Raw genomic sequence first — 16628 nt, 5'->3', positions numbered from 1 at the left:
TTCCTCAGAACCTTTACTGGGATATGGCCCCATTAATGTCAGGCACCCTCCACTGCTTAGCTCAAGAGACCATTATTAATTTGCAAACCACCACAACAATGATTGTCGGCACACCTCTTCAAATCGGAGGGGTGAGCAGAGCCAAGATCAATACTGTCCTCACTTGATCAGATACACTTGCGTTTGCCTGATGGTATTGAACAGCAGAAATCCTGGCTTGATTTTTCTCCCTTAATTTAAATTCACTGATCCCAATTGTAGTGACATATCCAACTGCTCCGTCTGAAATCAAATAACTCAGTGCAGACTGGGAACTTGGAACCTGTCTGGTATTGCACTTTGCAGGAACTCACTAAGTTAAGCCTGCTGAGCTATCAAGCGACCCAGTGCAGTCTCAGTTTGTACTCTTTCATCTGCTTCCAGGGCTGCCTATCTCCTGCATTCAGAAAGGTACAACTGTCTCCCGCCTCCTGCTTCCATGTTAATAAGTAAATGTGTCGGTTGAAATGTTTCTAAAGCTGCCTAAACTTCATTTCAGGCCATCCATGCGGAATGTAATGTGACATTCCTCTTTATTTTGCTCCTGTGAAAGATCCTCAGAATAGGCTTGCCTTAAAAATGTGTTCATCCTTGAAGTGCCATGAGCTCAGAGAGTTTTGAGGCATAGGGCTTTATCAGACAGATTGAGTTTCCACAAATTGGCCAAAAGGCAAATGTATTTCTCATGTTCCACAAGCACTGAACATTTTGGCACTGTTTGTGTGCAGGATAATTTCTGTATTTAACAACATGCATGCAAAGTTACTAGCTATTAAATACAACTTCAGGGACATGTAGGTTGAATGGGTGAAATAGGTAAAATATAGGGTGCAATCTTTTCCCCAAAAAAGTGTCATAACGGTGAGGGAACTGAGCGATCTATGGCGATCTCTCAGGTGTGCTCCGCACTGCAATCGTCCCACGTTCAGTCACACTCTCAGCCTGGCTTCACCCCCCCCATGGACATCAGGACCCCACTCCCCTCACCAGCAGCATGTACCCCACCCGACACGGGTTGCAGGCATCGGACCCCTCCCGATGGGTCCCTCTGCATGGCCCCCCACTGCACGGCCCTCAACCCCCCACCCCCCTTGCAGCATAGCTGCCCCCACCCCCTCGATATTGCCTCTGGCACTGCCCGACCATGCCTCCCAACAACCCCCCCCCCCCCCACCCCCACCCCCAAAAACCAGGTCTCTACTAGTGGAGACCAATAATAATTCACGCTGGCGTGACCTTCCGCCAGAGAGGGAGGAACATTCCGGGAGGGGGGGAACAATCATGTGCTGAACTTGTTAATGAGGTTGAAATCCAGCCAATCTGGTGTTAATCAGCCTTGTGCCTTCTCTGGACACAATCCTGTTTGTGCCATTAGAAAAGGGCCAGGATAATTGCACACCATTTTGGTCGGGCGTGGGACTGAATTTTAGCGCCACACGGTATTTTCCAGGATTGGTGCAATCCGTGCCAGGCACGACGAGGTGGGAACATCGCCCCCATATTTGCTTATCTACATTCTCACTTTGAGTGTGACCCATGTTTGCAGGGTTAAAATCAGCGCTCTCTACCAATTGGACAATTGTTCATTAAAACTCCTGCATGACGTGAAAATGGTCATAATTGGCATTCGTTTACAACCAAAGTCAACAGCTATCTAGCATATGAAATGAAAAGTCACACTAGTGCGAGTACTTAATTCTGCATTTAATTAAATGTACTTAACCCAGTGCCTGATGGATGCCTGGGGAGAAAATATTTCATTCCCAGAATTGGCAACCCCAACCAAAAGAAACGCTGGAAATGTTGATCATTAAAAGTTCAAGCTGAGAAAAGAAAAACATTGGGGGCTAATTCTAACTTAATTCATTAAGCAGGAAACCCGCTATCCTGTGAGGATAGGCTGCAACACTGATTTTACACTCCTGTATGATTTTATTCCCTAGTGAAGTCCATGTCCCACCCAATCCCATGGGTTTCTTACCCAACAAGTAAGCGTAAAATTATCACCAATGTTTCTCCGAAGCAGCAGTTTTAATTACTACTTCTGAGGAGTATCCAACTGCTCAACATAATCTTCATCTTGAGTTTTGAGGTCCTTGTGAGAGTTGAAGGATAATTATTTACTGTCCTGATTCACAAGTATAGACGTAGTAGTATTTTGAAACATCTACAGCACAAATTTCTGCAATTTTAAATTGAACAAGATGACACCTGGATGGTGGCACAGTGGTTAGCACTGCTGCCTCACAGCATCAGGGACCTGGGTTCGACACTGGCCTTGGGTAACTGTCTGTGCAGTGTCTGTACGTTCTCCCTGTGTCACGCAGATTTCCTCCAGGTGCTCCGGTTTCCTCCCACAGTCCAAAGATGTGCAGGTTAGTTGGATTGGCCATGCTAAATTGCCCCTTCATGTCCCAGGGTTGGGACTAAATACATGGGGTTACGGGGATAGGGTCTGGGTGGGTTACTATGTGGGAGAATAGGTGCAGACTCGAAGGGCCAAATAGCCTCCTTATGCACTGTAGGATCCATGATAAATTTATACTTACCCCATGAGCTGGGTCCACAGTCTCTCAATAGTCAGAACATTGGGTAATTAATGAAGAATCATGATGCTTATAAGAGATTGTAAAATCTGTCTGTGTGGAGAAGGTACTAGTAATAAGTTAAAGACTGTTCTAACTTGAATTTTGCTGTTAAAATCTTTGATACATCTTGTTTAAATATTTATCATACTTCAAAAGTTTATATTAGAAAGAATTCATATTTTAAATAATTTGTAAAAGGAGGTGTAGTTTAGGACAATCAGAATAGTGTGTGTGTTTTTCTCTTCTCTTTGGCTTGTACCAGTGCCAAAAACTCTTCAGAATAGCACGGATTAAATTTGGGATAAAGCCTTCCGTATTCTGTCCCAAATATGTGTCCTAGTCCCAAAGAAGTGTCACTTTCACTTTGTTTGTAGTTATTTGTGCGAATTTTCTCTCTTTAGTGCAAAAACATGAGGTCTGCAGCAATTATAAAAGAAGTGGGTTTCATACCATCAGGCTATGTTCAATTGACAGTCAAGTTTCATTGGTGGAAAGATTGCGCTCCAAATCTACTTCGCTTGGACCATAGAATCCTACAGTTCAGAAGGAGGCCCTTCGGCCCAGCAAGTCTACACTGACCACAGTCCCACCCAGGGTCTATCCCCACAACCCCATGCATTTACCCTAGCTAGTTCCCCGATGCTAAGGGGAAATTTAGTATGGTCAATCTAGCTGGTCCTCAATATTTTTCCGATCAAGCAAGAATACCTGTAACTATGAACATTTATTTCCAAGTGCTGAAAATCCGATGGTGTAATGCTTTGGAGAACTAGGTGCACTGTGGCATGGAAACATTGGAAGGCATTTTGCGAATAGCAGGCACGCTCTTCGTTTCGGTTGGGTTGCTAAGAAAATCATTCATTGGAACTCATCATGAGAATTAAAAGAAATTGTTGGCTTGCTGGTAACTGGTTAAAGAGCACCATTTCCAAGATTTTAGAGCTATATTCTCTGATCTCGCCCACTGCTGGAATTCTCCCGTCCCGCTGCCGTGAGCGGTGATTTGGCTGAGCGCCAAATTCTCCGTTCTCTCTGGCAGCGGCTGCAGGGTTTTTGCCTAGGCTATAAAAAATAATAGGCATGATCTTACCGGCCGTTTACGCCCCACTGCAGCGAGGATGGAGAATTTGGCGCCCAACCAAATATCTGTTCACTGCAGCGGGACCAGAAAATCCACTGGCGTGAACAGCCGGAAGATTCCAACCATGGTACGTTTTGGGGGAGGGGGTTAACCCAGCACGGTGGCACAGTGGTTAGCACTGCTGCTTCACAGCTCCAGGGTCCCGGGTTCGATTCCCGGCTCGGGTCACTGTCTGTGGGAGTTTGCACATTCTCCTCGTGTCTGCGTGGGTTTCCTCCGAGTGCTCCGGTTTCCTGCCACAGTCCAAAGATGTGTGGGTTAGGTTGATTGGCGAGGTTAAAAATTGCCCCTTAGAGTCCTAAGATGCGTAGATTAGAGGGATTAGCGGGTAAATATGTGGGGGTAGGGCCTGGGTGGGATTGTGGTCGGTGCAGACTCGATGGGCCGAATGGCCTCCTTCTGCACTGTAGGGTTTCTATGATTTCTATAAGAGAATTAAGAACAGGATGAAGTGCAAGCCGTATTTTCTTCAGAGTTGCCTTAACATGCTGTGGAAAAGTGTGTTGAATTGCAAATAAAAATGTATCAGTCAGATGAGTTAGAACTGACACTGGTGGCTATCACAACTGTGCTGTCATTTGACACTTTGTTGGGATTTGGGGAACAGATCTCAATATCAACTGAGCCCTATCATGAATGCATTTGGCTGCTGTGATTGAGTAAATAAATGGGGCGGTTTTATTACATGCTGTCATTTTAATTAATTAACTAAATTGCATTCTGATATTACAAACATGATTTGGCAGTGGAGATTTCCGAGGTTATTTATTACCGAAGACTATTTTCATGAGATTATGTTTCTTAGTTGCGTAAGAACTGCTGGCCATAACAGACTACTCGACAAGAAATCATTAAATTTACAAATACCAGACCTATAAAGGTTCAGTAGATTTTTTTTTCAATAGCTTTTGACTCTGGAATGATGAATTGCTTACTCCTAGAGTCTTCACTTTGCTGCACAAAGTATGAATACAACTGCTTCCAGCAGTGGAGCACAGAGGAATGGATATCAGCCTGGACCTGGTCCAATGCAGCCTAAGTTGATCCAACCAAAGCTTCTATTCAGTCTACACTTAGTTCATGCCAAACCTTCATCATTAGTCTGAAAATACTTGTTCCCTGTTGAGTTGTATTGACTGTGCAGTGCTGTGTTGGAGAGTAGCGCTACATACTGTGAAGGAGTCTGTATGTGTTGCTCATGGAGAGTACATCTTTTAACAAGTCTTGCGTTTGATTAATCTGTTCGGATAGAGAAGGTGTGATTGATTTTCCACTCCACACAGTCCCCAGAATTGTCAACAGTTAATGAATGAAAGACAGAGTTGCATTTATGTAGCACCTTTCATCACCTCAGGACAGCTCAAAAAGTATTTTACAGCCAATGAAGTACTTTGGCAATGTAGTCACTGGTGTACTGCAGATTCATATGAACTGAATGTTCCCGATGGTGGGGGAGTCTAGAACTAGAGGATAAGGGGTAAACCTTTTAGAACTGAGGCGAGGAGAAATTTCTTCACCCAGAGAGTGGTGAATCTATGGAATTCACTGCCACCGAAGGTAGTTGGGGCCAAAACGTGTCTGATTCCAAGAACAAATTAGATACAGCTCTTGGGGCTAAAGGGATCAGGGATATGGGGGGGGGGGGGGATCAGGATCTTGAATTTGATGACCAGCCATAATAATGAATGGCGGAACAGGCTCAAAGGGCTGAATGGCCTACTCCTGCTTTTAGTTTCTGTGGAACACCACCACCTGGGAATTCCCTTCCAAGCCACTCACTGTTCTGACTTGGAAATAAATCACCTTCACTGTCACTGGATCAAAATGCTATAACTCTCTACCAAACAGCATGTGGGTGTACCTACATCACATGGACTGCAGTGGTTTAAGAAGGCAGCTGATCACCACCTTCTGAAGGAAATTAGGGAAGGGCAATGAACGCTGGCCAGTGATGCCCACATCCCTTGAATAAATAAAGAATTGCACAAAGGGATTACATATTAGAATTTTGTCTGATGGTCAGGCTTAAATCTTTATGACTAATTTAACATATTTTAGAATTGAGAACAAAGTGGATTAGGAAAGGTGAATTGGAGACGAGGCTGTGTGGGTTGCATCATTTATGTCCATGTAATATTTAGAGAGAGGAAAATTCAAATCATCTATATAATAAGCTATTAAAATGTACTGTTATTAAGACTGATTTCCAACCACACCCACCATAATGTCTAACTTTAATCCACTATTGGGAAAACACTGCCAAAATCACCCGGAAAATGGAAAATCTGCTTGACCTAAAAATATTGAGTGTAGTAATCATCTGCCCACAATTATTGTAGCTCAGACGGGCATTTGGTTCCTATTATAATAATAATGATATTTGAAAATGCCAGTTGATTTTATGAAACTTCTGCAGTGTCAGCTGTGGCTCAGATGTTAGCACTCTCTCTGAATCAGAAACTTTGTGGGTTCAAGTCCCGCTCCAGGATTTGAGAACAAGGTTCTAGGCTGGAACTCTAATACAATGCTTAAGGAGCGCAGCACTCCTGGACCAGGTGCCACCTTTCCGATAAGATATTAAACTGAGGCCCTGTCTATGCTGCTCTGCTGGATGAGAAAGTTCGCATGGCACGATTTTGAAGAAGAGCGTGGGTGTTATCCAGTGTCCTGGCCAATATTTATCACTTTAACAAGAATGATCTGGTCATTATCAAATTGTGTTTGTGCGCGCTTTCTGTACACAGACTGGCTTCTGGCTTTCCTACATTATAACATTGACTATGTTTCAGAATTCTTTGTTGATTGTAAGATGCTTTTCCTAGAATCCCTACAGTGCAGAAGGAGGCCATGCGGCCCATCGAGTCTGCACCGACCATTATCCCACCCAGGCCCTTTTCCTGTAACCCCACATATTTACCCTTCTAATCCCCTGACACTAGGGCCAATTTAGCATGGCCAATCAACATATCCAAGCACATCTAAGCTTTAAGGTACTGATGGATAAAGATAAGTGTAGTCCTCAAGTTAAGGTGCTAAATTGGGGGAAGGCTAATTACAACAATATTAGGCAGGAACTGAAGAATGTAGATTAGGGGCAGATGTTTGAGGGCAAATCAACATCTGGCATGTGGGAGGCTTTCAAGTGTAAGTTAATAGGGATTCAGGACCGGCACATTCCTGTAAGGATGAAGGATAAGTATGGCAAGTTTTGGGAACCTTGGGTAACGAGAGATATTGTGAGCCGAGTCAAAGAGAAAAAGGAAGCCTTTGTCAAAGCTAGGAGGCTGGGAACACATGAAGCAAGTGTGGAATACAAGGAAAGTAGAAAGCAAGGAGTAAGAAGAGCTAAAAGGGGTGATGAAAAAGCATTGGCCAGCAGAATGAAGGAAAATCCCAAGGCTTTTTACACCTATATAAAGAGTAAGAGAGTAGCCAGGGAGAGGGTTGGCCCACTCCAGGACAAGGGAGGGAATCTATGTGTGGAGCCAGAGGAAATGGGCGAGGTATTAAATGAGTACTTTGCGTCAGTATTCACCAAAGAGAAGAACTTGGTGGATGATGCGTCTGGGAAAGGATGTGTAGATAGTTTGAGTCATGTTGAGATCAAAAAGGAGGAGATATTGGGGTTCTTGAGAAACATCAAGGTAGACAAGTCTCCAGGTACTGATGGGCTATACCCCAGAATACTGAGAGAGGAAATTGTTGGGGCCTTGAAAGAAATCTTTGTATCCTCACTACGGGGAAGGTCCCAGAGGATTGGAGAATAGCCAGTGTTGTTCCTTTGTTTAAGAAGGGTAGCAAGAATAATCCAGGTAACTACAGGCCGGTGAGCCTTGCATCAGTGGTAGGGAAATTATTGGAGAAGATTCTTCGAGACAGGATTTATTCCCACTTGGAAATAAGTGGACGTATTAGTGAGAGGCAACATGGTTTTGTGAAGGGGAGCTTGTGTCTCACGAACTTGATCGAGTTTTTCAAGGAAGTGACGAAGATGATTGATGAGGGTAGGGCAGTGGATATTGTCTACATGGACTTCAGTAAGGCCTTTGACAAGGTCCCTCAAGGCAGACTGGTGCAGAAGGTGAAGTCGCATGGGATCAGAGGTAAGCTGGCAAGGTGGATACAAAACTGGCTTGGTCAAAGAAGACAGAGGGTAGCAGTGGAAGGGTGCGTTTCTGAATGGAGGGCTGTGACAAGTGGTGTTCCTCAGGGGTCAGTGCTGGGACCTTTGCTGTTTGCGGTATATATAAATGATTTGGAGGAAAATGTAACTGGATTGATTAGTAAGTTTGCAGACGACACAAAGGTTGGTGGATTTGCGGATAGTGATGAGGACATCAGAGGATGCAGCAGGATATAGATCAGTTGGAGACTTGGGCGGAGAGATGGCAGATGGAGTTTAATCCGGACAAATGTGAGGTAATGCATTTTGAAAGGTCTAATACAGATAGGAAGTATACAGTAAATGGCAGAATCCTTAGGAGTATTGATAGGCAAAGGGATCTGGGTGTACAGGTACACAGGTCACTGAAAGTGGCAATGTAGGTGGAGAAGGTAGTCAAGAAGGCATACGGCATGCTTGCCTTCATCGGCCGAGGTATTGAGTTTAAAAATTGGCAAGTCATGTTGCCGCTTTATAGAACCTTAGTTAGGCCGCACTTGGAATATAGTGTTCAATTCTGGTCGCCACACTACCAGAAGAATGTGGAGGCTTTGGAGAGGGTACAGAAAAGATTTACCAGGATGTTGTCTGGTATGGAGGGCATTAGCTATGAGGAGAAGTTGACGAAACTGGGTTTGCTCTCACTGGAGCGACGGAGGTTGTGGGGAGACCTGATAGAAGTCTACAAGATTATGAGAGGCATGGACAGAGTGGATAGTCAGAAGCTTTTTCCCAGGGTGGAAGAGTCAATTACTAGGGGGCATAGGTTTAAGGTGCGAGGGGCAAGTTTTAAAAGAGATGTACGAGGCAGACTTTTTACACAGAGGGTGGTGGGTGCCTGGAACTCGTTGCCGGGGGAGGTAGTGGAAGCGGATCCGGTAGTGACTTTTAAGGGGCGTCTTGACAAGTACATGAATGAGATGGGAAGAGAGGAATATGGTCCCCGGAAGCGTAGGGGGTTTTGGTTAAGTCGGGCAGCATGGTCGGTGCAGGTTTGGAGGGCCGAAGGGCCTGTTCTTGTGCTGTAATTTTCTTTGTTCTTTGGACTGCCCTGAGGTCATGAAGGGAACTATGTAAATGCAAAACTTTATTTTTCCTTGTTCTTTTTGTTCTTTCATTCTTTTCTTTCATTCATGCTTTTGTTCTTTCTAATATATTTCACCTTGTTTCAATGCAGGAAATTTAATTAACTGCATGAAACTATGACCATTTTGAGTAGAATAATCATCACTAGACCAAATGACTAAACAGCTCTCAATATTACCTGGGAGCTTAGACCACGATTATTTTTGATGGTTGTGATCTTTGCGGACTTGGCATCACCATACTTCCAGTCTTCTCTCTCTCAAAATAAAACACAAACATTAATACTCTTCATCCAATACTTGCATGAGAAACTGGAGTGAATCAAGTGGACTGCTTTGTCCTGGATGGTGTCAAGCTTCTTGAGTGCTGTTGGAGTTGCACCCATCCAGACAAGTGGAGAGTATTTCATCCCACTCCTGACTTTGTGCCTTTTCAATGCTGAACAGGCTTCAGGAGGTGAGTTATTCGCCACAGGATTCCTTGCCTTTGACCTACCCTTGTAGCCAGGGCATTTATATGGTAGACCTGTTCAGTCAATGGTGATCCCATCCCCCCCACATTGATGGGAGGGATTTGAGATACCAGAACTAAAGCAAAGAAGATCAACAGTGATTTACTAGAAGGTTTTCATAGGGGGAAAAGACATGGGGCCCGATTTTACCAACAATTTGCACCCGTTTTCGGGCGCGAAATCGCGGTAAAGTCGGGTGTGAGGCCTTTATCGCGATCTGCACCCACGTCCGAGCAAATCGCCACTTTACCGAGAGCCGCGAATGGCGGGGATTCGTTGTGCGCCCAAATCGGGCGGACCAACGATTTAAACGCATTAGCATGCATTTAGATAGATTTAATGAACTGCCCGCCCAACTCTATCATCATTTCTCACTTTACCGCCGCGTGTACCGTTCCGGATCCGTGCTTTTAGCGACCTGATAAATAAAAGTCTGAAGACGACGCTGCAGCTTCTAAAGAGCGGGTTCAGAGCCTCCAACGGCTCTCTGACCCAGATCATCCTCTGGGGTGGGGGGGGGGGGTGGTGGAAGGCAGGTCAGATGTATTTCTGGGGGGGAGGAGGAGGAGGTGGGTCAGATGCATCTCTGGGGGGGGGGGGGTGAGGGGGAGGCGGGTCAGATGTATCTCTGTGGGGAGGGGGGCAAGAGGGCTGATCGTTGTCTGGTGGTGGGGAGGAGGCCGATCGCTCACTGGTGGGGGGGGTGGATGGATCTCTGGTGGGGGGGCAGGGGGGTCCACTGCCACTCTGCGGGCGATCCCTCCTCCCCACCAGAGGAGCGAATCCCTCCTCCCGGAGTGGATGTGTGGCCATGCCATCCCACAAAACCTTCAGGATCAAGCGATTCCTCGTTAAGAAGGTGAAGCAGAACCGGCCGATTCCACAGTGGATTTGCATGAAAACCAGCAACAAGATCAGGTACAACTCCAAGAGGAGACACTGGAGAAGGACCAAGCTGGGCCTGTAAAGGGATACACCATCACTACAGTGATTGGTGGTCGATTTTCATATTTATGTCCATTGGAGATTTTGCGCTAGTTGCTTGCTCTGGGAATGTTTGTTCTGTTTGTTAGATATTATCTTTCATGTAGATTGATTGAGAGATGTTGGGATGGATGCAGAAGATATTTTCTGTGCTGACGAATAGGGGAGATGCATTCTTAATTTGTGATGTGGAGATGTCGACGTTGCACTGGGGTAAACACAGTAAGCGTTTTAACAACAGGTTAAAGTCTAACAGGTTTATTTGATAGCAAATGCCATTAGCTTTCGGAGCCCTGCTCCTTCATCATCAGATGGAGTGGATATCTGCTCACCGAACCTAAACCTGTTGGACTTTAACCTGGTGTTGTTAAAACTCTTACTGTTCTTAATTTGTGACAAGGGAAATCGTTCCATGCTCATGTATGCCTACACTATTTTCACACTGATGGAGATGAGAAGGGTTTTTGGATGTGACAGATATTTTCTAGACTGATAGATGAGGGAGATATTTTCAGACTGATGGATACTTGAGCTATTTCACACTGATGGATGGAAGATCATTTTTCAAACTGTTGAATATTTCCCAAGTTTTCATAGTCATGGATCTGAGTGAAATTTTCATCATGCAACATATGGGAAAAATATTCATTCTAAAGGATATGGGAGATGTTGTTTCACTGATGGGAATGGGCGATAACTTCGTGTCAATGGGTCAGGGTGACATTTTCATAATGATAAATATTGGTGGCATTTTAGTGCTGATCGTAATATGGAATGACTTCATCCTGCTGGATATGGGCAATTCTTTCATGTTGGTGGAGATGGGCGATGCATTTGACACTGTTGCCCCCCTCCCTCCCTCCCCACCGATCGCCCGCAGAGTGGTAGCAGACTCCCCTGCCCCCCACCAGAGATCCATCTGCCCCCCCCCCCCCCCCCCCCCCCCCCGAGATGCACCCTCACTGCTGCTTTTCGCTCCGAGCCGCTCTCTCCGTTTTCTGCTTTTTTTTTTCTTTCCCAACACGGGCGCGCTTTTTCAAATTTTTTTAAAACTTGCGCATGCGCAGTTCAGAGCTCCGATCGTTCCGGCAGCACTAAGCCCTGCCCACAGCGTGGATCGAACTGGAGATGGCTGAAAGCGTATGGGGGCGTCTGACGTGGATTTCTCGGTCGGATCTGTACTACGCCCAGATTCGGCACTTAGAATGAAAATGGTAAAATCGGGCCCAAAGAGACTGCCTTTTCTCTGCTTGAGGAGCAAGTTGCATGAGAGTGATCCATTTAACATTGTCAAAAGAGAGGGAGTGAGCAAATTCCTGAGAGTTGTTGGAGCTTTATATCGGAAATAGTTGAGGTAGAGAACATTATGTCTTTTAAGAGATTGTCAAGCGTAGGAAGTTGCAGGGTTACAGGGAGACAGCAATTTGATGTATTACAATCTTAATGACTGCCTTCTACGTGGTAAACTGCTACAACAGCTCGAAAGCAAGAGTGAAAAAGATTTGACAATAGTTTAATCAATATGTAATCTAATTTGCTCAAACCAAATAATATGAAAAGCTACTGCTTTGTTGGCTAATGTAGTAGATTGGAATTAAGCTATCGTGTTCAAATTTTCATGTGCATTTTGATATCTTGATATGATCATTTGCAGATCCACTTATGGAACTGAAGGCTTATTTAAATACAACTATAGGTAGGCTTACTTGAATAATCAGTGACTTATCCCAACCCTTTTTTGAAAAGGTGGCTGTAATAATATAGCACCATGCTTAAACTTGCATTCAAAACCCACTTACCACCTTGCTCTTTATTTTTTATTAATTCACGGGACACGGATGTCGCTGGCTGGCCAGCATTTATTGCTCATCCCTAGTTGACATTGGAGGACAGTTGAGTGTCAACCACATTGCTGTGGCTCTGGAGTCGCACGTAGGCTAGACCAGGTAAGGTCGGCAGATTTCCTTCCCTAAGGGGCATTAGTGAACCAGATGGGTTTTTCCGACAATCGACAATGGTTTCATGGTCATTAGTAGATTCTTAATTCCAGATAGTTTTTATTGAATTCAAATTCCACCTATGAATATTTGAGTTGATTGCACAATGAACATATTTTCCTCTTGTTGGCAGATAGTAGGAAAGAAGTCTTATCCCTGACCTATTTCACTGCCTGTTGGATCATTGAGCATGTAGCTTGGATTCCCAGCAAGATTCATGTCACCAAGAGAAAGCCCCCTTACTACAAGGACGAGCTGATATCATTCATAGATTTAAAGTCCCGAAGATCCAGGAGAGATCTGCAATTTTTAGGGTTTTGACTGGGTCGTGCTCAGAATGGCCCATGGTTTAAAATTAGCCTAGATTTCCAGCCGAATATCATCTCTAGGGCCCACTCCACATACTTGCTCCTGTCGCATGGACAATTACACCCTCTCTGCTGGTCCGTGGAGTCAGTGGAATCAATGGCCAAGGTAGGGCGATGGGGCAACTTCCTAGGCTCGTGGCACAGTGGCTAGCACTGCTGCCTCATAGTGCCAGAGACCCAGGTTCAATTCCGGCCTCGCATAACAGTCTTTGTGGAGTTTGCACGTTCTCCCATGTCTGCATGTTTCCTCCAGGTGTTCCGGTTTCCTCCCAAACTCCAAAGATGTGCAGATTGGGTTGATTGACCATGCTAAATTGCCCCTTGGTGTCAAGGAGATCAACAGGGTAAATACATGGGGCTAGGGGGTTAAGGACAGGGTGGGATTGTTGTCAGTGCAGGCTCGATGGGCCAAATGGCCTCATTGTGCACGGTGGGGATTCTATGATTCTTTCCTGCTATAACGTTCAAGCTGTGGGCGGCAATAAGGCATCCATCCCACCAGGAATGATGGAAGGAAAATTTGGCACAGTGTGGAAATTCCCTCATTTCCAGGCCTTTTCCACTTCTACTGCACCAAAGGAGCAGAGGGAAGTCCAGCCCAATGAACCGACAGTTTAGACATTATAAATTCTTGGTCAGACTGATGTATGGCAAGAAACCTCAAAGTTGGATAGATTTTTTTTAAATCATAAGAACATAAAATAAAAATTAATTTTACAAGCTATGTAAAATTTTAAATGGTGCATTGATTTTGCAACATTAGCACCATTGACACGAGGTCTTGCAGTCACATACTTTCAATAGAAATGGATTTTATCTGCTCTCTTACTAGTTTAAGGACAACTTGTGCATTTGTGTGATTGATTTAAATTTTAAGATTAGTTTAATTCAATATTTTATGACGTTTTGTTCAGTGAGATCACAAAGTCAGAAAGGAGAATATTCTATCAATATGAAATGATGATGTCTCAAATTGTTTTGGAATCTTTTAGCGAAATCTTATTCTCGTGTAGCCTTTACCCCTTCTAAATGTGGATTGTGTGAGTTAAGTGTCAGGTATGAACTTAATATAATTTCGGAAGATATGCTGAAAATCTTTTGTTCAAAATGATATGCGAAGTCACGGAAGTTTAATAATCAGTTTAACTCGCCTGTCCCAGGATAAGGAGGCTGTGAGTACTGTGGCTTGGTGGTTATATTTTTGGAGTCAGCAATTCAGAGGTCTTTACTATTATTCTGGAGATTGAGAGTTCAAATCTCACCCTATAAGTTTCTGAATTGTATTCAGTTAATTAAATAAATCTAGTACATAAAACTAATGGGCGGAATCTTCTGTTTCCCCCCCCCCCCCTTCCCTCCTCTCAGAGTGTCAACTCAGTTGGGAAAAGTGACGTGTAGACCGTTGGCTGTGCTCTCACGGTTTGGCTGCCAATTTTTTACCCACTCTGAGGGGTGAGAATCATATGAGACGGGTCCCATGCGGTCTTTGAATGAGCCCGCCCCACCTGCAACCTTGGCTCCTGGCAGAAAAGGATGCATAAAGAATAATAAAAAAGGGAACACCCCACCCCCACCCCACCCGCCCCCCCCCCCCCCCCCCCCCCCACACACACACACACACACACCCTCCCCACTACCATCACCACAAACCTCCCCAATGGAAGCCCCCTCGACTCTGCCCTCTGCCCAGGGTGCAGTGCCCGGGTACTGCCTGGGTATGACCCTCTTCTTCCCCCCTGGGGGGCTGTTTTTACCGGTGTCCCCCTGGTGGATTCTGTTGGCCAGTTCCCCATTTGTAGAAACTTGTCAGGAACCCTGGCGGTATGACGTGATGCTGCCAGGGAGGGGACCTTTCTACATAGGGGGATTTTCTAGTGGTGAAGCCCGTTAATTATATTTAAATGAATTCAAATGGCCCCCATTATGTTACTGGCGGCTTGAGGGTGGGAGGGTGCGAACCGAGCGAGGAAAACCCGCTGGCACAAAAGCTGTTTTGGGGTTCCCCTTCGATTCTCCAGCTTCCTCCACCTTTCCCTCCCGCCAAGAGCGGGGATGGAAAATCCCACCCAGTATCTGTAATGGTGCCTATGATAGGTATAAAAACTCACCTGGTTCACTAACGTCCTTTAGGGGAGGAAATCTGTCGGCCTTGTGTGGTCAGGTCTGTGACTCCAGAGGCACATCCACGTGGTTGACTGCTCTGCGAAATGGCCGAGGAAACCATGAAACCACCTCGAGGGCAATTCGGGAATGGCTAATAGCTTTACAGCAGTGCCCACATTCCCTGAATGTGTAAGAAGAAACCTTATCTTAATTGTACTAGCTTTGCGAAATAGGATGGATGAATTATTTTTGCAGTATTCTTAATTAACCTTCAGCAGGCCTGAGGAAGTTATTGGTGAACTGATGCAGTAAAATCCATCACGCTGCTAAAATTTCCATTGAGTAGAGTACAGCATAGGCATTTTGAACACATGCCTCAGGCACCTTTGTAAATCTTGGGGATATTTCAGTACGATTCTGCCAGATTGATATGCATGGCTGGCAGCTTGCTGTATCCTGCGCAATTTTTCCACAAACCAAGAGCTACTGATTAATGCTCAGGAGGCGGAAGAAGAAAGTGATCAAGGTCAGCAGGTAACTGAAGGCACTATTGGAGGAAGTGGTCACAACAGGAGAACGCTTTGCTAGCTGCCAGAGACCTGTGTGCAAGCCCACCTGGGACAAAGCTTTGGCTAAATAATTGTTGTGCCCACTGGTCCTACCTTCACAGTTCCTGGGGCGGCGCAGTGGCACAGTGGTTTGCACTGCCGCCTCAGCGCTAGGGACCTGGGTTCGAGTCCCGGCTTGGGATCACTGTCTTATGTGGAGTTTGCACATTCTACCCGTGTCGGCGTGGGTTTCCTCCGGATGCTCCGGTTTCCTCCCACAGTCGAAAAGACTTGCTGGTTCGGTGCGCTGGCCATGGTAAATTCTCCCTCAGTGCACCTGAACAGGTGCAGCCAGAGTGTGGCGACTAGGGGATTTCCACAGTAACTTCATTGCAATGTTAATGTAAGCCTGTTTTTGACACTAATAAATAAACTTTAAACTCTTGTTATTGGTGCTTCAGATATTGGAAACCGCTTCTCTTTATTTAGTCTATCAAAACTATTTATGACTTTGCGCCTTTATCAAATATCCTGTTACCCACATAATTCACTGCACCAAATGTATACTTTCAACAAAAAACGTGTAGTTATTTGTCACTGAGAGCGATCTCTTAATATTCTATAATATGTCAGGGGAGCCACAGAAATTGTTGGCTGTCACCTTTTTTTTAAAAAGAAAGTGTTTTCAAGGATGGGAATTAAATCCAACATTCTGTATGGCTGGAAATAGAAAATAATCTGCAACTAATTTACTGAGAAAGGAGGTATGAAAAAACTTAATGCAATGTCCGGTGTAGGGAGTAAAATGTGTGGCATAAGGTTGAAGCTGTCATTGTACTTTTGAATAATTCAATGAAATTGTGAGCAGTGTGTACTAGTTGGATTTTAAGTATTAAAATCTGTAGCTTCTTGCACTCATAACTGAGCCACACTGTGAGCCTAACTGATGATAAATTTGTTGTCCGTATATTTCTTGGCACACTCAGGATTGTTTCGCAAGTGCTGTCCTATCTTGGATCACATCAAATGTTGGACACTGTGTTTTGAGTTTTGCAAGCACAGACTGGTTGGGTGCAATTGATACCTTGACTATTGCGAACA

The 16628-nt window shown here is 44.8% G+C and overlaps 2 protein-coding genes across 4 annotated transcripts in view; both read left to right on the top strand.

Moving 5' to 3' along the window:
• wnk4a (WNK lysine deficient protein kinase 4a) overlaps positions 1-16628 on the top strand; it is a 92989-nt gene that overhangs the window by 12280 nt on the left and 64081 nt on the right. The window lies entirely within an intron of this gene.
• On the top strand, positions 10339-10633 carry LOC144500978 (large ribosomal subunit protein eL39-like). Its single transcript, XM_078224477.1, has one exon. The coding sequence runs from the start codon at positions 10339-10341 to the stop codon at positions 10492-10494; it is 156 nt and encodes a 51-aa protein (XP_078080603.1). The 3' UTR covers positions 10495-10633.

This window comes from Mustelus asterias, chromosome 11 (genome assembly GCF_964213995.1).
Source record: "Mustelus asterias chromosome 11, sMusAst1.hap1.1, whole genome shotgun sequence".
In the NCBI taxonomy this organism is placed as follows: domain Eukaryota; kingdom Metazoa; phylum Chordata; class Chondrichthyes; order Carcharhiniformes; family Triakidae; genus Mustelus; species Mustelus asterias.
This window is presented reverse-complemented; position numbering and strand designations above follow the sequence as displayed.

What these genes read in the sequence shown, in the direction of transcription:
- LOC144500978 (XM_078224477.1), top strand. Translation starts at nt 10,339, where the DNA reads ATGCCATCCCACAAAACCTTCAGGATCAAGCGATTCCTCGTTAAGAAG.